The 22,356-nt window shown below is 42.0% G+C and overlaps 1 protein-coding gene across 3 annotated transcripts in view; it reads left to right on the forward strand.

The window, feature by feature from the left end:
• Positions 1-22,356, forward strand: part of si:dkey-34e4.1 (carboxyl-terminal PDZ ligand of neuronal nitric oxide synthase protein) — a 55,551-nt gene that overhangs the window by 18,433 nt on the left and 14,762 nt on the right. For 2 of the 3 annotated variants that reach the window (XR_001808399.3, XM_017407969.2), the window contains exons 3-9: positions 9,474-9,566; positions 9,710-9,768; positions 12,323-12,431; positions 13,662-13,803; positions 16,087-16,244; positions 19,439-19,600; positions 20,296-20,500. Coding sequence is in view for 2 of the 3 variants with exons in the window: in XM_017407969.2 (XP_017263458.1) it covers positions 9,474-9,566; positions 9,710-9,768; positions 12,323-12,431; positions 13,662-13,803; positions 16,087-16,244; positions 19,439-19,600; positions 20,296-20,500 (928 nt within the window). In the remaining variant the exon portion in view is untranslated. Of the gene's footprint in view, positions 1-6,799; positions 6,928-9,473; positions 9,567-9,709; positions 9,769-12,322; positions 12,432-13,661; positions 13,804-16,086; positions 16,245-19,438; positions 19,601-20,295; positions 20,501-22,356 lie in introns of all 3 variants that reach the window. The other variant, XM_017407970.2, reaches the window with a different exon arrangement.

Genomic DNA, 22,356 nt, shown 5'->3' on the forward strand with positions numbered 1-22,356 from the left:
AGAGGAAGACCCAGGACACGCTGGAGGGACTATGTTTCTCGGCTGGCCTGGGAACGCCTTGGGATTCCCCCGGAGGAGCTGGCCCAAGTGGCTGAGGAGAGGGAAGTCTGGGTCTCCCTGCTTAGGCTGCTGCCCCCGCGACCCGACCCCGGATAAGCGGAAGAGAATGGATGGATGTATTGAGGTTAATGAGGGGGTTTCTCAGTTTTCTCAGGCACAGATTTAAGGTACACTCAATTGAGCTTTATGGACACTCACACACTCTTAAAGCCTTTTGTAAGGGGCTTTTTGCAACATGTTTTGATGTAAGGCACAGATGGCGCCCTGGATTCACACCCAGAGTTTGACCTCCTAAAACAGGGCTAACAAGTGGTGAAGCATTGACCTCAAACCTGTCATTAGACTAGACATCGCTTCATCACCTACTTAACTGTTTTTGTCTTTCTCCCTCTCCTCGTTTTCCCTGCTGATCATTCTTCACATCACCTCTGGCTACCTTAGGGTCTTGTCTATTTGTATTTTCTTCTTGTGATTGCATGCAGAGCTGCTGATCCGTGTGCCAACTTGTTCAGGTTAATTAAGCACACAAGACACTCCTAGTAGATTCTAGGTGGTCATTAATATTTATTTAATTACTTGCCCTAAATTGATAGCCCTTGCTTTGTTGTTTTCTTGATTATTTAGGCAGTGAATTTTAGCCACTCTAGGATCATATTGTTTATATTTAAACCTTTGTTTGTACTGAACGGATGCAATCAACAATGGTTACCACACATACTGGTTACTAAGGCTACATTCACACTGCAGGTGTTAATGCTCAATTCTGATTTTTTTTTCTCCTATCTGATTTCTTTGCATGTTCATTCACATTACATTTTAAATACGACCTCCATCAGACTCCAGTGTGAACAGTCTCCAGTTCCTGAAATAACTTGCATGCGCAGAAAATACGACGTCACACTCCGCTCGTTGAGTTTCCAGAAGTAAATATGGACCCTGTGAGTGTTAGCGTGTGTGTAAAAGTTGAATGAAATGCGACATGAACATTCACACTGCGGCTGCTTTGAAAAACATTGGATATGTATCCGGATATGTCACCTTCCTACTGCCATGAAATAAATCTGATATGTGCTCCATATGGTCAATAAAAATTAGAATTGGGTTGTATTTGCCTTCAGTGCGAACGTAGCCAAAGAGGATTTCATTGCCTATGATCTGATGACGTTTGTCTTAACTAATCCTATTAGGCTGAGTGCTGCTTTGCATGAAGACACTGACCAGAGCCACATTCATTATAATGACATCACTTTTGTCCCTGTTAGCCTGTTTTTGCAGGATGGTGTATTGCTCCACTGGTTGGCTTTATTCTTTGGTCATTTAGGTTTGTTTTTGAGCTTGATTGGTGTTTTAATCCTCAATTTTAATATCAGTCTTAACATTAAGACCTGAAAACCTGTGTTTATTGTAAAGCCAGTGTCTCACTTGGCTGCTGCTGTTGGCAACTAGTTAGCGAACGTTATTTGTGAGGGAGTTTGCAAAATAACTAGAAATGTTTGAGATGAGTCTTAATTTCCTCTCAAGAGTTGCAGAGGGTCCTCAGTGCTCCTCCAGTCGAAGATTGATGTTTTTTTTTGTATGTTGCACTACCGTGAAGAATTTCAATCAACCTCATCTTTATTTAACAAAGAACAAAAGGTTAAGGACATTTTTCTTTCAGACACAATGCACAGTTTGTCTTTCCAGATGTCTCAATTTGTCAAATAAATTCCTCATTTTGTTTTTTAAAACCCTTCAACTTGAACATTTTATTTAAAATAAATAAACGCAGATCATAACCCAGTGCCACATCTGTTGAAATGCTTTTTTCCCCCTCCAAAGTTGTGAAACAGTGTAAATAACAACTTCAGCTCCTTAAGGACCTTTCTCCGGTTTGTCATTGAGGCAAGTTTGGCATTCACAAGGGTTTTTTTTTTCTTTGTTTGTTTGTTTTTTACTTTTACTTCCTCCTTGGCCCATGTGACTAACCTTGAGGAGCTGCCATCAGCTCTGTAGGACTTGCCGTCCTTTCACTATGCCTGTCAGCAACTCGTTCATGCATGGGTCCATTCTCACTCCAAGGGCGTCTGTACCCAGCTAAGTTCAGGCCTGCGTCTGAACTTAGCTGCTTCCTCTGATACGGTGGGCTTCAGAAGATATTTATTCCCCTTTAAATGTACTCACAATCCACCTCATACTTACAGGTTGTCATACTAACCTTGCTTTTTTATTTTAAGACTGATGAGCATGACAATGATCAGTCTAATATTTGTATTTACATGTACTTACACAGACCAAACTGGTCAATTCTCTCTGTTAGCCACTGTAAATAAACTTACTCTATGAGTAACGAAAATTACTTGTCTCAAAAAGTCACAGCTGTTTATCTTACATATATAAACCATATATATAATTCAGCGTTTACGCTAACTTTGGTTCCATATGTGTCCACTGCAAGAAAATCTAAAACAAACTTGCCGTCAAAAGGTAAAACCTACGAAAGCTCAACAGAAACAAAGCTCTTCAGGGAACTCTGAAACCCCTAGTTATTGTAAAGCTATTCTTAGTTCCATTCTTGCAGGTGAAGAAGCCAACCAATAACCAGATTTATTTCCTGTCTGCAACCTGTTTTCCTAAGGAAACACTGCCCACCCCACATTAAGACATCGATCAAAAGGAACACACCGTTACACACTTTGTTTTCCTTTTGTCTACCTAAATACTTTAGCGTCGCACAACATAGTGTGGAAAAAAAACCCTGTCACTTCTTATCGAAGCCAAGGTCATCAGCAGTGGCGACTGCCAAGGCGTTTGTTCCTTGTTTGCACTCGTGTTGACTAATGATGAGAAGGGCTCGTTGACTCTGGAGGTTTGGGAACATCTGCTGTCCTGAGAGTAAACCTGCCTTCCCTTTCTGGCCAAGAGGCTGATAGCTTGTCTGAAAATGCCAGCGAGACCAATAGAGCAGCTGTCATTACAACTCAGCTCTTTTTTTTTTTTTTTACTAAAATTACATTCAGTGGATGGCTTTTCAAGTCATGCATTGAAAGAACACAAAATAAATTTGTTAACTTTAATTTAAATAGTGTTTTCAATTATTTCTGATCTCCACGTTTTAAAGCTCGTATTCATGTTTCTTGGATCAGTTCTGTTACCAGCAGTCCACTATTTACATACTGAGTTGGGGAGAAAAAAAAAAAAGCTGTGAAATCCTTGGATCTACCCAAATCCTTGGGATTATAATGAAGCGGTTGCTAGGTTACGATCTATAGGGGCTATTGTGGCCTCCTCCTATATGGATTCAGTGGTACAACAGGCATGATCAGTGACCCACAGTGCACCCGCATTCCTTTGCTTTTCAAGACTGCTGGATAATTTTTGGGAGCTTCCTTTGGTTTCTCAGTCTATGATTTATCTTGCTATTCCTAAATTTGCTTTTTTTATCCAGTTTCAAAAGACACAGATTTGTCATTTCTAAAGTTCTCCTTTGAATTTCTTTAGGACCAAGCTCTCAAAGCCAAAAATGATGTAACTGCCAGACTCATTGGCCTTTGATTAAGAGGTTGTTGGCAGGTAGAATTTGGAGCCAGGAGGTTTATTTACTGTATCTGCAGTGTAACTAACCGAATGGAGCCCAGATCCTTGAACTGCAGTACCTTTAGGAAAATATATTTCAGCTAGATCTTGAGCTTAGTCTTGACAGATGCATATCATTGGAAGTCCTCCCCCAGCAGTCAAGTATTCTTTATAGGTACACCTCTGATTCTAATAGCATTTGTCCTTTACATAGTATGTTATAGTGCAGCATGGTTCTACTGTGCAGACTTCTTGCTTTTCTATTTTAATTTCAACATTGATTACTATGACTAATACTAATACTACTACTAGCACTTTAAAAAGTAGCCACAGCTGCAACAAAGTGGTGTACATGTAAAATCAAAGAATAGTGAAAGCATAAAACCAAGAATAAAAGCATTTAGAACAACAATATAATCACAAAACCATACAAAAAACCCCTAATGAAACAGAAGTAACATAAACAAGAGCAAGTCTCAGGCTGTGCCAAAAGCCAAGGAATAAAAATGGACAAAAAGCAGACAGTGAAGGGACTCGTCTGATATGAAACGGGAGGTCGTTCCATAATCTTGGAGCAGGAACACAAAAAGCTGTGTCCCCTCTGAGCCTCCTTTTAGACCTCGGCACCCCCAGGAGCAGCCGATCAGCTGACCTGAGGCACCGAGCAGACGAGGACGGGTGAAGCAGCTCAGAGAGGTAGGAACAGGCAAGACCATTTGACTCTAAGGTATTAAAGAGCATTACAGCAATCAACCTGAGGTGTGATAAAGGCATGAATTACTGTTTCTAAGTTCTGGTTTGAGAGAAACAGCTTTACCTTCGCCAGCTGCCTGACATAACAAGAACTGGACTTGGTCACTGCTCCAGTCTGGCAACACAATTAAAAAAGAAATTGCCAGACTGGAGCACTGTAGTCTTTGTAGTCTTTACTAGATTAAATCAAGAAAAAGGCTGCAAAGTGCTAATTATGACCACGGATGAGCTACACCTTAACTACCAGAACATGCACCCACCTCTCTCCATTGATGTACCAGACTGGTTAAAAAAAAAAGAAGGAATCCAAGTTTCTCTGACTTGTAGTTAGTAAAAGGCATCCATGTGCATACTCCCAGTCTGAGTTGCATCAGAGAGTTTTTCAGCAGCAGGACTCATAGTTAAATTAAGTTGGGATTTTTTTCGTCTTCTCTAAGAGATGTTTTTTGATTTGTCTGTGTTCGTATTCAATTTCTAATCTCTTAGTTAAGACCTTAGGGATATCTCAACTTTTTGAGCTACATGAATAAACTGTGTTGTGAAATGTGTGAATGGCTGTCAACTGGTTTTTCCTATATGCCTGTGGGGGTGGGTTGTGTGTGTATTTCAGTAAATTATAGTCTATTATTAAATGCTATCTACTAATCAGCAGTACAAATGTACCTTTAACTCATAATTGCATTTTCCCATTAAATAATGCTGATATATTTAGCTTATTCATAAATGATTACTTAGTGATTGAACTGCTCTACAAACCATCACAAGAAATGTTTGTCAGTTTTTTTCTTTTTTAAAGCAGCCCACTCATCATTCATAACACATTGCTCAGATGTTCTGCTGAGAGCTTGTTTCCCCATCCTCATTTTGTGCACATAGCAACCATCATCGCTATTCTGTCTGACACTTTCATAATAGACCGAAGAGCGAAGCGCTGACAGAAATGTGTTACACTGTCTGGGTAAACTGATGAGTCTGACGGCTTAAATGCAGACAACCAATATTTGAAGTAAATACTCGCAGTCTGTTGCCTCTGAGCGTGTTTCGCTGCAACAGCCCCCCCTCTGCATTCTGGTTTTAAAGACAAGGTTTTAGCTTATGTTCTTAACATGGCAATAACACTTTGCATATTATTCCTAAACTTTGCGTCTTTAAGTCTTGTCCTACACCTGCACACATAAATATATTGGACCAAACCTCATCCAGGTTGTTAAGTGACAGCTCCGTTTAAGTATCATAAACCGGTTAAACAACTAAACTATTTTATATTTTATATATTTAGACTGATGGCTTGTTGCCATAGGTTAGGGCTGTTCAGTTAATCAAAATTAGTTGTTGGCTTTTAATGGTTATGAAAAGAAATTGATCAATTTCTTGTAGCATTTCTTCAGCACAGTGCTCCTTTTTGAGTTTCAATATTGACTTCAAAGGAAACATTTTGGTTATACTGTATTAGACCTAGCCTACATCTTTACAATCGAGTCCTAATGACTTAAGTGATAATTTAATAAGATTTTTTTTCTTTTTCTATAAACCATAAGGGTAAAGATAATATCTTTTTAGTAAGACATCCTGATAACTGTAAAGAATAGTTCCAATAAAATTTGTCACAAAAGCATTACGCTTCAGAAAGACCACCAAAACCAATAAGTAAGACACAGAACCCCACTTAAAAAGATCTGAACTATTGCTTTAAATGTTACTTTGCTCTGCCAGTGTTATTACATATTAGAAATTGCATGATTTTTTTTTTGCTTGCCTAAAAAGAACCAAAAAAAACAAAAAGAAATGTTTCAATTCCATGATTTATTTATTTTTTATGCTTTTTTTCCCCTTCTACTTGCATTATATAAAGGCACAAGCTGCGTATGTTTTGACTCTTTCCCACTCATAATTTGAACATCAGCTTGCAACATCGTAATGGATTTAATTGCAAAGCCAAACATCTAGCTGTCACCCAAAGTGCATCTCATATAACGAAAACAGAAAAGAAGTGACCTGTCAGTGTCAACAGTGACAACAGTGTCACAGAGCTAATACCACTCATTTGAAACTAAGAGCCTCATAAATATGATATAAAATGTTACCCATTTTGTATCATAAGGTAAAACTTGTTGTGCCATTTAACTTTATCAGGTCTGCCTGAGTGGCTACAGTGGGTTCCCCCCCTTTGCTCTTTCTGTTGTATTAGATTGATGTTGTCATCTTTATTTTGGCAGGCTGATTCCCAAAAATCATTATTCAGCTTGGTCACCTTTCTCTGAGTTGCTTCAGCTTGTTAGCAGCTCCGAACCCCACCCCTCCCTCAGAATCAGCGGGCTTTGCAGGAAGTTCATACGCTGCCTGTTATTGAGACAAATGATTTTCAGCCTGGCAAGTGTCTCTGGGGTGTGCTTCCACTTGTCCCTCTCTGAACCTAGTCTCTCTGTTTAATCAGCTCTCTCAGGACTTCGTTCCGTATAATTAGAAGTTGAAACTTTAATCACCGTGGATTTGGGGCAGGCAGAGCCGGGGCATTTCAAACGGACCCGCGAGCTGAAAGTGATGAAAGTACGACATTATACGGTGAGAAAATCCCTTTACTATGTCCCAGCTTTTATTTTCTATTAGCTGGAGCAGACACGCTCACAAAGTGTAGTCATATCCAAGCAAAACAGACCATCTCGGAGTCATACCTGGCAGGTTTTGACTACATATTGTTGAGTTAATTGTTGTGTAGCAGCATTGTGTTGCTGGGTAAGAAGGTTACAATCCCAGGAGGTCCATCGATAACGCCTCTTGTCTCCTCCTGTCAGATCACCTCTCCTCTCACCTTCTCTCCGATTTTTTCTTTTCATTTCTTTTGTTCTTCTTTTTCTTGACTTTGTGCTGGCATCAAACTCTACATTCTGAAACGCAAACGAGATTTGCAAACGATCCTCGCACGAGTCCCAGGGCCTCGATCTTGCATCACAGGAATTTTAAACATGTTTGAAAAATCCATGCAACTATTTTTCTCACTAAATAGTCACGGAGTTGTTGAAGATGGGTCTGGAACCAGCCTCAAACCCTTCTCAGTTTAGTTGTGGTAACTCTAGGGTTTATATAGGGATTATATAAGTAAATACCCACTGAATTTTGGCCCTGATTTAACTGAGAGTTTGTGCAAACTTTTGATGCAATGTTAGTCCAAGTGAATTTGCATATTTTCCTGTAATTTAGTCTCTTACTACTCCTAAACAGTCACAGCGCAGTGAGATACTACTCCATCAGCTCATCACTCCCATTATCACATTTTTTTATTGATCTTCCTTAATAGTTTGGCTGAGGACAGTATGCATTGTCAGTAACTTTACAACCTGCTCACCACATCAGTGTGAAAAAGGACACCACTGAAGACCGGCTGAATTTGAGAATATAGCAGCCAAACATCTACGATTTTGGAAACTAAAAGCAGAGTTATAAGAGTAGATATTTTAACACCTTTTTAAACCAAAGATTGGGTTAAACAAGAGCAAATAGGGGTCAGTTGACGAGAATGTGAAATCTGTATGCCAGATTCTAAGGATGCAGCCATCAAACTGTTTTCTTTGTGCTGGGACATTGCTAACAGTTAGGTTCGTGTTTTCTGTGTCGCACTGTAAGACGGAATACTTGATGTAATAATAAACATATTTGCCTAACATAATTAAAAAGCACATGTATAGGACAACTTATAGCACGTATATAACCACATCAACCACTCGTCACAGGATCACCTCACACCTGCTTGGGTTCACCATCGTTCACTGAGTTAAAGTGTATCTAATCAGTCCAGAAGCAGAGCAGAGGTAATGCGCCAGGATCACTAATCTAGTTCAGCGTAAAGATCTATGTTTTTACTCTGTACTTTTGCATGGTGCTGCCCTCCCAGATGTGATGCACTTCTGCATTCTCTACAGGAGCCACTCGAGTAAAGAAATATGCTTGTGCACACACGGGCAGGCTGTTTCACCCTGTTTTGGGGTTTTAGTCCTGAAAGTGGGCTTTCATGTTTACAATGAACACTGATTTGAGTTGACAGCCAGGACATGCTAAGTTTGTCAGCAGAATACGAAGTCAGCTGAAGGGGGGGTGAGTCACTCAGTCCATACGCAGCTTTAGGTTCAACAGAACAAACACAATAGAAACAAAAACACTAATCTAGGGACTTTTAGTGAAAAAAAATGTTTAATTTAGTGACTTATTGAGTGTGTTTACCTTATAGTTGAGGTAAAAATAAGCCAGTGAGGCATTCATTTTCTCTTCTTTGTCTTTCCATCAGCACCCCAGCAGGCATCATTACAGCTTTTGGTATGAGCGAACAGTTCCTAACAGGTCTGATAGATTGAAGTGCACTGCAGATCTTGTTTTAATACTGACAGAGTACGTTCTTAATTCAGTCACCCTGGCAAAGCAGTACAGCTCTCCCTGCAGTGAGGAGTTAGATTTGTGTGTTCTCTCTTCAAAGACTCCCTCCCAACCTGGAGGGTTGGGAGGGAGTCTTTGCCTGAAGCAGAGGAGTTCAGGTAACAGGTATCTTGGAGTCTTGTTCGTGAGTGATGGGAGGATGAAGTGGGAGATGAACTGACAGGTCGGGGCTTTGTCTGCAGCGATGAGGGCGTTGGTGGGGAAGTGGGAGCTGAAATAAAAGGCAAACCCTTTCTGTGTATTGGCTCATCTGTGTTCCATTACTCACCTGTGGTCATGAGATACGGATCAGTAAATCCTCTTTGGCCTGGGAACGTCTTGGGATCTCCCGGGGGGAGCCGCAGGGTGTCACTTTAGGAGACGGGATGCTTGGGTTTGCCTTCTGGACTTGGTATTGCCGCTACCCGATCTTGGTTAAGCAGAAGCAAATGCATGAATGGATAGACTCCTAATATATATACTGTGACAGAAAAAAAAACAAAAATGATGAATAAGTCCTGCTAAAATGTCATAAAAGTGTAAATAAAAGCTTTATTTACACTTGTTTTAACCCCCTCAAATCTATGCTGTCTGCACCAATTACAGGTTTTTAGCCATGACTTATATATATGTATATATATCACAGATCTGGTTAATGTGTAATGGTAATTCTCTGGTGTGCCTGTTTGGATTTGCTTTCCCAGTATGAATTCAAAGCCAAGAACATCAAGAAGAAGAAGGTCAGCATTGTGGTGTCTGTTGATGGAGTCAAGGTGTCGCTACGGAAAAAACAGAAGGTAAGATCCACTCTGAAGTGGCTTGATTAAACAATGTTTTATTCTTTTTTCACTGACTGAGAACATGCAGTAACTGCTACTGGTAAACTAGTTACAATAGAGGTGTTTCTGCGGTTCATGGTGATTATATGTGTCTTACACAGAGAAAAGAATGGACATGGGATGAGAGCAAAATGTTGATCATGCACGATCCAATATACAGGTATGCAAACTCAAACTATCCTATTAATACAGAAATAAAAAGAACTGTCCTCATTACATTTATTGGTCACCAAAAAAGATCAAACTGTCCAGTGTTATGTGAGCAAACTGCAACATGTACACTATTTTGTGGAAAGCATATCCTCAGAATTAGATGGGATGGATAAACATGTACGCAACCATATAGGACTCGTGTGCATGAGTGATCTACAGCACTTGTGCCAAATGGAGAAACATTCCTAATAAATAATCTAGAACTTGGCATGTAGCAAGTGGAGCATATGTATGTCATCTTAATTTGACAAGAAAGTAAGGTGTGCAGTTTGCTCTACTCACAGATTGGACCTGGAAGCTGTTGCTTGTGGGCTAATTGTGTCCCTCGTTTTCAGTCTGAGAAAGCTGCTCGTTGCTGTCCGCGTGATTCGAAAGAAAGGCGCTAATTTGGGGCTTCTGTGTTGTGTCCATCATTGTTTGCATGACGATGGCGGACCGCAAGCTGACATATAAAAACGCCAGCCACTCTGAGCAATTTAAATATAAAGTGTCATAATAGTGCTGTTTTTCCAGCGGCAGTCTAACTATTTGTGAACCAGGACTGTGTGCACATTTAAATTATGAATAAATATCACTTGACACAACCACACCTCGTCAAGGGACTTGGTGGGTTACAAGCAATTATCTTTCCTTGCTCTTCTTTGCCAGATTCCCAGTGGGGGAGGTGTTACAGGCGTGGAGCTGCAGTTTTCCACCTTAAAGGGGTGTACCCTTTTGTTCAAGAAAGAAAAACCCACAAAGGTTGCTTAACTTAACTTGGTAACTTGAAATTGACAAAAGTATTAAACAAAAACAAATTGCTAAACATCAACTAATTAACGTCGGTCATTGCTTTTGAATTGTGGTTCAACAGAATTATTTAAAAACAAAATAAACAAAGTAATTAAACTGGCCTTGGAAAAAAAAGGAGGGTACTATGAAAGTTTGAAACTAATTTTGCCCTGGGGACATATTAAACTAAGGTGTGTCCTGTAATCAGCATCACAGGTGTCTTCAGTCCTGTAATCAGTCAGTCTGCCTGTTTAAAGGGTGAGAGGTAGTCACAGGGCTGTTTGGTATCATAGTGTGTACCACATTGAACACGGAGCACAGAAAGCTGAGGAGAGAACTGTCTCAGGAGCTTAGAATTAAAAGTATTGACAAGCCTGTTAAAGGTAAAGACTTTAAGACCATCTCCAAGCAGCTGGATGTTCCTGGTACTACTACAGCTGCACGGATTATTCAGACGTTTAAGGTCCACAGGACTGGAGACAGCCTCCCTGGACGTGGCTTCAAACAGAAAATTTATGACAGATTACAGAGATGGATAATACAAACGGTAACTAAAGAGTCCAGAACAACAACTAAAGAGATTACAGGTGAACTCCGAGGTCAAGGTTCATCAGTGTCAGATCGTACTATTGATTAGTGTTTGAGCCAAAGGGGACTCAATGGAAGACGAGCGAGAAAAAAAGTTAGACTGCAATCTACTAAAATGCATGCTGATAACCCTCAAAGCTCTAGGAGAATGTCCTTTGGACAGATGTCCCTTCAGCTCTTTGTGTTTACAGACCCCAAAATGAGACACACAGAGAAAGGGACACAGGATGTACAGTGAAACATGGAAACATAAAGTTCTGTTCTGGGGCTGATTTTCTGCTTCTGACACAGGGTGACTTGAATCTGTTCAGGGTCCAAGGAAACCTCAAGACTATCAAGACATTTTGTTGCAAAATGTGATCCTCAGTGTCAGAACGCTTGGTCTCAGTCGCAGCTCATGGGTCATCCAACAGGATAAAGACCCAAAACACACAGCTAGAAACACCCAAGAATGGCTCAGAACTGAGCAATGGACTGTTCTGAAGTGGCCTTCTGAGTCTTGATCTAAATCCTACAGAAGATCTGTGGAAGGAGCTGAAACATCTGGAGAAGGGACCCATCAAACCTGAGACAGATGGAGCAGTTTGCTCGTGAGGAGTGGGACAAAATACCTGTGGACAGGTGCAGAAGTTTAACAGAGAGTTACAGGAGCAAAACAGTGACTGATTTTCATTAGTTGATTTTTAGTATTTCGTTTTTATGACTTTTGTCAGTTTTGAGTTGATTCAGTGACCTTTGTGTATTTATTTCTTTCTTTGACAAATCTAAATGGTACAAATCTATCTGTATATGCATCTAATGAGTGTTGTACTGTAAATGGGCCTCTTTTATTTGACACATGTTTATAGTACTAACGCAGCATTCTTTTAAACCTTATTTGAAAGCAAAATGCCGAACTCTGCTGCTGTTCATGAGCGATGACGAGTACTAAGAATTTCCAAAATTTCCGTGATCCAGCAACGTTTTAATATGTTGTGCAGGTTGTGGAGAACAGAACTAAGGGTAGGAAAGAAGTTTAGTCTATACCAATTACACTGTGAATATTTCTTTTTGCTTTGATCATATTCAAACACGTGAAGACGTCATCTCCAAACTTTTCGTTTTCCTCAGTGTTTAACTCTCCCGCCTGCCTCGATTTCCAGGATTTTCTACGTGTCCCACGACTCCCAGGACCTGAAGATCTTCAGCTACATCGCAAGGGACGGCTCCAGCAACTCCTTCAGATGTAACGTCTTCAAATCCAAGAAGAAGGTAGAGTTAGGCTCACGTTGGATCGATGGACGGGAAACGCGCGCCCCCTGGGGTTCCACACGAGAACGCCGGGGGGGGGGGGGCGCAAACCGAGGCCGAGGATCGCAGCAGGAGAGGCAAACTGTCAAACCTCTGAGATACAGCAGAAAGAACGAAAAAAAAAAGCTCAGATGTTAAAGTCCGGAGATTTTCATTTACTTAAGAGTGATTTTTTTTTTTTTTTGATCACGTCAGCTCACTTAATCATTTTTGCGTTTACATTTGATCTCAAGTTCCATTTCCAGCAGCGTAGTTAATATTCCCTCAGTTTGCAGAATCAGCTCCTGCACTGGATGCAGAGGAGAGGCACTGACGAACAGGGATTACAAGTTCACATTTCAGACAAGCGTCGCTGTTCTGTTGTTATTTTAAGGCTCTTTATTGTTTTTGTCACTCCATGTCGGTCAGCTGATCTTATATCCCTGACCAAAAACAACATTAATTATCACCCGCTGCAAAACAGCAAAAAGTGGGTGATAATGGTTTTATCTCTGTGTTTGTGTCTGTCTGTTAGCAAAATATCTCATAAAGCACTGGACGGATTTTAATGAAACATTCAAAAAATAATCATTGGCTGTACATCAAAAACTCATTAACTTTCAGAGTCAGTGCAATTCAAGATGGCCGCCACAGCTAATCAGCTTACCAAATGCAACAATAGCTGTAACTCAGTCAATTTTGCAGATATTTAACTCCATTTTGGTGTGGTTGTAGCTGAGAGTCACCCCTAACATATAATCTGAGCACAGACAGATTGTGAAATATCTTTGTTTAAAACTTTTTCGTTATCTTTTAGTCAGCTTTGTCTGTCTGTTAGCAGAATATCTCCTGAACCACTGAATGGATTTTAATGAACCTTTCAAGAACTTATCATTAGATGGACATCTATAGCTGATTACCTTCTGAAGCCAAACCAATTAAAGATGGCTGCCACAGCCAGCAGGACATAGAAAACACAAAAATGGCTGTAACACAGTCAGTTTTGCAGATATTGAGCTAAAACATGGCGTGGTAGTAGCTGAGAGTCATTCCCAACACATACTCTGAGCATTAGATCTCGCCACGTAGTTTGTGATTAAGGATAAGGGATTGCTAGGACTTGGATTAGTAAAACGTCTTTGTGTGTGCAGATATTTGAACGTCTCCAACCGTTTCTGTTAACCCGTCCCCCTCCTCTCCTCTCCCCGTCAGACGCAGGCCATGCGTATCGTGCGGACGGTAGGTCAGGCGTTCGAGGTGTGCCACAAGCTCAGTTTGCAGCATGCCGAGCAGGACGCCGACGGACAGGCGGACGGCGAGAGTGACAAGTCGGCGGAGGAGGCCGGCAGCCCCGGTGAGTCTCATACACTTACCGAGCGCGGCGCAAATTCAGAACTGACGCCCGGCTTGGGTAAAGTCCCAGTCGCTGTTAGCGTGCTGATGGAGACCGGATAGCTGAGGCAGGGAGGAAGGTGATTAGATTTTGCACGATTCTGTTCAAAGCAAAAGTGGGACAAAGTGAGGGAGACTTCTGAGGACTGATACGGGAGAGGAAGGTGATGAGCTGACAAGGATATTTGACTGGATCACTGGATGGACGTCTACAACTGATTACCTTTTGGAGGCAGTCCAATTCAAGGTGGCCGCCACAGCTAATCAACCTTAGCCAACACAAAAATGGCTTTCACAAAGTCAGTTTTAGAGATATCAAGCTACAATTTGGTGTGGTAACAGCTGAGAGTCATCTCCAACACATACTCCGAGCCCCAACAGATCGTGTGGGGTTTTTCAACCAAATCAATGGCAACAAGTGTTCGAGTTAACCTTGTCTGTTCTGTTAGCAACATATCTCATGAACCAGTGGACAGATTTTAATGAAACTCTCAAACTGTAATCATGGGAGTCACATCTACAACTGATTACCTTTTGAAGTCAACCCGATTCATGATGGCCGCCATAGTTAATCAATTTCAGAAAAATTAGAAGTTGTTATAGTTTAGTCAATTTTACAGGTATCACGCTAAAATTTGTTGTGACAGTAGCTGAGAGTCATTCCCACTCTCTTGAGATCTAGCCTTGAAATGACAGGATTACCGACTAAATTAAAAAAAACAAGGAACCTTGTGAAGAAACACTGAAAAGAAAAGAAAACATCTTGTTGTATTTTCCAAATTTTAGCCACCAGGAAGCCCTGATGATAAACCAGTCTCAAAAACTATTTGTTCACAATTTTTTCCACAAATAGCAGGAGTTCTGACAGAGCACAGAGCCAAAATTTTAGTCAATTTTCAGTCTGACTGCAAGTACAATCACCATGGCAACCTAAAAGCTCTGACATCACAAAAGTGATAGATATTTGTGTGGTTTCCATCCGCTTCAACAGCATCCTAAAGCATGCTGGCGGTTCTGTTGCCGATTCAACCAGTTGTTTGTGTCCTAGTTGGAAACGTCTTCTGTTCGGGCCCGTAAACCGATGCGGAGCTCGCCTCTTCGGTGCAGAGATGAAAGCGGCGAAGGCTGTTTGTGCCGCAGCAGTCGGAGAAAACATGTCGGGGCAGGTGTGTCTGCGCCTTGTTCTGGGGCGTGTATCAAAGAGACGAGGCAGGGAGCTGCTCTCAGGTGTGCCACTCCAAAAATAGACAGTCTGTTGGTTTTTTTGTTGTTTTTTTTGGCCGGGGAGTTTTACCGCGGCCCTCTACCTCAAACAAGCTTCTGTCATGCTCTGTTTCACTTTATTGTAAAAAAAAACAAAAACAAAACACAACTTTCTCTGCACATGTCCTTTCGGGGACTTCGCAGGTTCTATTTCACGCAAAAAAAACAACACAAAAATACGCCGCTTAAGGGCCGTCCACACCTGAACAGTTCAGAATGCCTGAGCTGCTCGTTGCATAAAGTGAAGTCATAATCCACTTAAAAAAAAAAGCAGACAAAGGACAAAGGGTAACTGGCAGCAACCCGTCCCCCCCAACCGCCATTATCTTGTTTTGTGAATTAGCTTTTAAATGCTCTTGTTCCCAACTCCTTTTATTTATTGTGGCTTTGTCTTCGAGCAAACCCCTTTTTATTCCGGTTCAGCTTCGCCACAAGGCCAGAACGTCAGCTTCTGTCGAGAACAAGGCCCTTTTCTAATCCCTTTGGCCTCCTAAGGTTTGCGTTTCCCCCCGCCGTGGGGTCAAAGCTTGACCGTGTTCTGCATTAGTCTGATTACACGCCTTATTAGGGCTGATATGAAAACATCGCACCACGGCAGCTCGTTAGTTCGGGCCCGCGATCAGACGGCGACAGCAAACGCGTCCGGTAGCGGCTGCGGTGTCGACAGATGTGGGGAGCGCTTAAAATAATAATAATGCTGATCTAAGTGTCGTGCTGCAGCACAGATCGTGTGTGATAGATAACACTAGAAGGTGATTACCAGCCTTTCCACTAATGACTATAATTTGCTCTGTGAGTCCTTCCTTTTACCGTCTTCGCTCTCAGAATAGTACTAATGTGGGGTTCAACACATGTGTGAGCAACGATTCATTGCTGTGTCGGGTACATTGGAGCTGTCAGACCATCTAAAAGGTGATAAGGGCACAAAAGTCAGCTCTGGGAGTGATCTTGTGTGTCTTTTTGTTTTGTTTTTTTGTCCCAGGTCGTAAAGTAACTGGAGCAGAAGGCGAGGATGACGACGGAGGCACGCGGGGAGGAGATGATCCTCTGCTCGGCGCTGCACTGTGCGAGAGGGCGGTTGGCGAGGTGCTGCAGAGCCTGGCCGAACTGAACGTGGTCAGACCCGGACAGACCGTCGTGGTGAGACGCGGACGGCCACACTTGCGAAAGCACCAAACAAGCACAGTTTTGTCACGGTTAATGTAGCCGTACAGTTGTGTTTCTCTCATTTCAAGACTTTTCTTACTACAGTCATGCTTATAATCATTCTCAGTTGATTAAAAACATGTCAACTGTCTAAAGAAGCCAGCAGACTGTGTCAAATATTCACTTTGGCTTCGATCCTCCATTCTGAAAAAACACGGGGGGTGACAGTGGGAAGGAACAGCTCCCTTTTAACGGAAAGAAACCTCCAGCACAACCAGGCTCAGGATGGGCGGCCATCTGCCTCCACCTGCTGGGGGGTCGAGAGGACAGGAAAGAGAACAGGCAACGTGGCAGCAGTAACTGCAAATACACAGATCAGAGAGGGAGGAGTAGACAGCAGAGTGAGGGAAGGTGGTCAGTTTGTCCTGCAGCAGTCTGAGCATGTAGCAGCGTACCTAAAGGGATGGTTCAGGGTAACCCAAGCCAACCCCAACTCTAGGATTCATCAAGAATAAAGGTCCTCAGCCAAGTCGTAGAGGTAGACGCTCAGACATTTTCTTTCACGTTTACAGCTCCCATTCACGCAGTTTGTGGTAGGAAAAAAAATGGATGTTTTTTTTTTTTTAAGTTTTATTTTTCTGTGGACCCTTTTTTAAATGTCCGTTAATGTTTTGATACGGGATGGGTATATAAACAGTCAAGTTAAAACAATCATCGAAAACGGGGCATTCGGATTAGCCGTTATTGACATTATTTATTGTTTTTCTTTATTTAGAAGCCAGTCGCATTTCTCTCTGTGCCATGATTGGGTCGCTAAAGATCTCACTTACTCACTTACTCCATCCTCAGACGGAGGAGCGCGCGTTTCGCTGAGACACTTACGTTAGGCAGAAATGCAAAAGCGTGCAAAAAAAAATTGTCTGAAAAGTTCCCTAAGGAGGACATTAAAACATTTGCTAAGTCATTAAAAAAAAAAGAAAAAAGTCGCCGAATTGGCAGCAGTAGCCTTTGAAATGAGCTGAATATGACAAACCACTTTAGTACCCTAATACAGTAATACTGTCGGATGGGTTCTTTACTTTTTCTGCTGTTTTCCCTTTTTGTAAGAGTCGTCTTCGCAGGAAATGGGTTCAAATTGAAATGAAAGGCCTCGCAGTTTTTGAATCGTAGTTACAGCAGTTTTGGTCAAACCTTGAAAATAAAGTTGTGTATAATCTCAAAAGATACCGCGACGTCCTGCCAGATGTGTTGGAAGCAGAGTGTAGGTGTCGGGGATGACTCTCGGCTACTGCCATGCAAAATTTTAGCTCAGTATTCATAAAATGTCTCAAGTTCGAGCTGTTTTCGTGTTTGCTCAGGTCTGTTAGCTGCAGCGGCCATCTTGAACGGGGCTGACTCCAAAAGTTAATCAGCTGTAGGTGTTCCTCCAGTGTTTACCTCCGGGGAGTTTCATTAAAACCCATCCCCTGGTTTTTGAGATATTTTGCTAACAGACCGACAAACCAACACATAGGCAATAATAATTTTTACAGCTCCTCTGTCTTTCACATTTGATTTATTCTGCTCAAGATTTGGTTGCTGAAGCAAAACGCTGTCTCATCTATTGGCACCCCAGTCCAACTCATTGGATATCTCTTTCTGCTCCTTTTTTTTTTTTTTATCCCTCTGTTTTTGGCGAAAACACATCAAACTTTCATGTAAATGGTTGCGAAGGCTGAGCTATCTTTTAAAAGGCTTCGTACAAAAGAGCTCGGAGAGTCACCGGCATCCTCAGCTGTCCGTTTAGCCGTGGCCCTGTTTTATTTCCATCCCAGTTGTCCCTAACGTTCCCTTTCCTCGCCAGCTCCGGCAGCAGCTCTGAGCAGCCTCCACAGTGGGATGATTACAGGTTTTCGTTGCTGCAGCCTTTGTATCTTCGCGACACCGACTCTGCTCCTCGCGATTCACGGTTCGGCTCTGGCGGCGTTTCACGCTGTTTTCAAAGCGTGTAAAGCCTTCCAAATGGCCCCACTGAGCCGAGAAGCTACAGAGATGAGTTTTGTCGTCTTCCTGATCGAAATCAGTTCAGATTCATCAGCAGGGTGTTGAGAACAAAAAAAAAGACAAGGAGGATCATAGTAGGTAGCCTGAATATTCCTTCCTGCTGTGTCAAAGAGACACCAAATCACCCCCCCCCCCCAAAAAAAAAAAAAAAAAGCAAAAGAAACCCAATCTGTTCCCTTTGATTTCTCCAAAAAAAAAAAATGTGCCAGTAATCAAACAGATGGGTTCAGAAACATCTGCTCAGTGAAGATAAGCACAGAATGAAGGAAGATAAGGACAGGCTCAAAGTTTGGGCCAAAGATTTTCATAGACGTGGTTGTGCTGAGTTAGGTGACAAAAAAAACAACAAAAAAAAACAAAGAAAATGCCTGAAGATTGGTTTAACTACTCACACAGCTCTAATCTTGTCATAAAAACGATGTCATTTAGATTCACTGCTTATTTTAGATGACTTATCTAAAAACTTGCAGGCTTGTATACATGCCATATTCAGCTGTTTTAGAAAGAAGAAGCTTGCTTCACATTTTTTTGTGCTACGCTCCCCTCTAGTGGTTAGATGTGGGCATTAGAATCTATGGTATGGTTGCACCTAAAACCAACTCACTAAAAGTATATTTCTTCAAGACACCCCAGCTATAAAGACTTGATGTATTAGTGCTCGAAGTATGTGTCGCGAATGGCTCTCAGCTACTACCAGATTAAACTTTAGCTCCGAATTTGTTGATTTAACTAATTTGTAGCCATTTTTGTGTTTCGCTAAGGTCGATAAGCTGTGGTGGCCACCATGAATTGGGTTGACTCCAAACGTTAATGAGACATAAACGTACACCCAGTGATTACTTTCTGAGTGTTTCATTAAGATCTGTTCTGTGGTTTATGGGATATTTCGCTAACAGACAAACAGGATCGACAGCATTAGTCGACACCAAATTTTAGCTCCATAGCTATAAATCGAGTTATAACTATTTTTGATGTTTAAGGCTGATTGGCTATGGCGGCCATCTTGAACTGCATTGACTACAAAGGTTAGTGAGTTTTTGGTTGTGGAAGGGACAACTGCTGGGTTTGAGTTGGCATGAGGTGCTTCAAGTTCAGTTCAAATCATTTTTTGATCCCGTCTTTTGCGTTCTTCTGTCCTCGCTCAGGACTTGGACTGCAGGTCCGTCTTTACCGTGACGTCCCAAGGCTTCGCTCCCAGCAGCCCATGCTCCGCGGCTCTCACCCCGCTGGCCTCGCAGCACTACCTGCAGCTCCTCCAGCAGCAGCTGCAGCAGCAGCAGCAGCACACACAGGTGGCCGTGGCACAGGTGAGATGCTCACAGAGGGCAGACAGTCACAGTGCTCCGAGGGTGCTGGACACATTCAGGAATCGATAATTTCTCCGAACTGAGGTTGTTCCAAGAGTTATCTAAAACAGGTTAATGTCAGTGTCAGGAGAGCTGGTCTCTGAGACCAGCACGAGGGAACTGAGAACGTTTCAAGACCTTTCAGAGACTATCTCATGAATGGTGTTCGCAATTTGTCGTCGCCCGGTGAGATGCAGGCGTTACTGACCAGTCTGAGACGTGGAACCTCCAACAAGACCCGTCTAAGAGATCAGGATCTGAATGAGGGCAAATTCATATAAAACGCTACTTTAAAATTCAGACTTTCGGATACATGCTTGTTAATAATTTAGGCTGCCGTTTTGTTTTTGATATAATATTGTGTGACAATATCCACAGCATGATGGTTCAGTTTTATCCAATCTAACTGAATCATGGTTCGTTTGCTTCAAGCTAATCCTGCACCACTAGGGAGCAGCACTGAAACAGTAATGGAAGGACTGAAAATATAAAACGCTTAAATTAGGATAGATGAGATTAAATAAGCCAGTTTTGTTGTTCTGGGGTGAGGTGGGCCGCGAGAGGAAATGAGGAGCCCCAGGAAGGTGAATCGAACAGGTACGTCTCCGGGTGTTTACAGGCAAACAAACCGAGCCTGCCCTTTGCTCCCGCTGCAGGTGCAGCTGTTGAAAGACCAGATGGCGGCGGAGACGGCTGCTCGGATGGAGGCCCAGGCTCGGATCCACCAGCTGCTGCTGCAGAACAGGGACCTGCTGCAGCACCTGGCCCTGCTCGTGCAGCAGCTGAAGGAGATGGAGGCCCGCTCCGCGCAGACGGCACCGGCGGGACTGTCGCAGCAGGAGGCTCAAGCTAACGGACACGGTAAGTGACCTGACGGGTCAAAACAAGCGTCGGGTCAGCTGCCCGTGGAGCTGCTGTCCTCATCACTCACTCCTCCGTTTTGCGTGGGGATGAAGCGGACAGTCACGACACAGATCACGACCCCACACACACACACACACACTCACACACGCTGGCTTCCTGTCTGCTAAAACTGTCAGCTGTACTTTACACGCGCAGAGAGACGCCAGTAGGGCTCAACCTGTGCACGTTTCCCTGCCTCTCACGTTTATCAGAGGAGAGGATAAAATAAGCTGTCCTCCAGGTGGAAGCAAAAGCAGTCCAATGAATCCTTGAAGATGGAACATTTTTTTCTGAAAATAGCAGAGGAAACACTTGAGTCAGTGACGGTGAGAACCAGTCCAGAAACTAAACTGTGACCAGCAAGGATGATGCTGAAGTTGGCGTCTGATTTAATGCCTCCAATCAATCAGTTTAGGAGGAAAAACATAGAGAAATGTCTGATTTAAATCAGAAACCAACTTCAGCAGAGCCAAATTCTGAATCACCTGAGGAAACAGATTGAATTTGGACAGTTTTTATGCTTTTAGTTGTCTAATCCATCAGCCCCCATTATTTTTTGCATCACACTGGTTTCATACAAGACAATTTCCCCACAAACTACACATGAACACTACGAACACGGCCTTGATCCAAAACTTAAGATCAGATTGGAACATCTGATAACAATGCATTAAATTATATTTGTAAATACAAACATCATTTCTTTCTGATTCGCTTGTGGAGATTCTCCAGTACTGTCTGTTCAGCTGATTTAATGATGCTGAAACTGACAAAAGTCCGAATGAACAGCTTCTGAGTCCACCTGTCACCACTTTTTTTTTTCCTTTTTGTAGGGGTTTGAAGTTGGTGCTGGTTAAATTTCCAAAACCTTCCAAGCTAGAAATCTGACCTTGGTCACTATAACAAATGATTTTCCCCCCTAGGGACAGAAAAGTTAAAAGGAAAACAATGTTTCCACATTTCTTCATAGAATGGGTTCTTGTTGCATATTTAGTCAGGATGAAATTGTTGCAAAATTCATCACATTACCTCTTACATATGGCAGGCTGCGTGCCACAGCCGGTCCAGAAGGCTGTAATTTCAGAGTTCAGAAGGTGGGATTTTAATGTGCTGACACGCACAAATTAGCACTAAACACAGACTGTAACTGAGGCTGATGTCACCTCTTAAAGCAGGGGAGTCAAACACAGTTAGACAGGGAGGTTTCAGACGTAGTATTGTCAAATTATTATTCTAGAATAACTTGACAATACTGCACCTTTTCCCAGGATGTATTATATAGACTTTTGAACAAACATAACTTACCGATCAAAGAAAAAATTACTTAATTTGAACAGACACATCGTTAGCATTCATTTCTTATGCATTGTTCTTTAGCAGTAGTTTTTTTTTTATTTACTTTTTTAGCTAAACATTTGATCACAACCCATCAAATCAGCTCAACATATTTCTCCATAAAAGTCCAAACATATGACTACGTGTAAGCTCGAGTCAGTTTCAGCCAGTTGGATGCTCTTTGTTGAACCTTTCCACGTCAAAATAAAAGTTTACAGAAACATTCAAGCCTAGTTTTCTCCGTTTTAAAGTTGGCTAACTTCAGTTAAAAGTCTGCACTACTTAAGGGCAGCTGTTAAGTAAATTAGGAAGTGATAGAGGCTCAAGCTGCCACCGATTGGCCTGTTCTAAATATTTAAACAAGTTCCTCACGGGCCGGATGTTATTGTCATAAGAGCCAATCTCTATCAATATTTATAGAAAAAATACATCGATTAACCCTGAACCATTATGTAAAATTATTCGTATAGAAATATCAA

Source organism: Kryptolebias marmoratus, linkage group LG14 (assembly GCF_001649575.2).
Source record: "Kryptolebias marmoratus isolate JLee-2015 linkage group LG14, ASM164957v2, whole genome shotgun sequence".
NCBI classification, from domain to species: domain Eukaryota; kingdom Metazoa; phylum Chordata; class Actinopteri; order Cyprinodontiformes; family Rivulidae; genus Kryptolebias; species Kryptolebias marmoratus.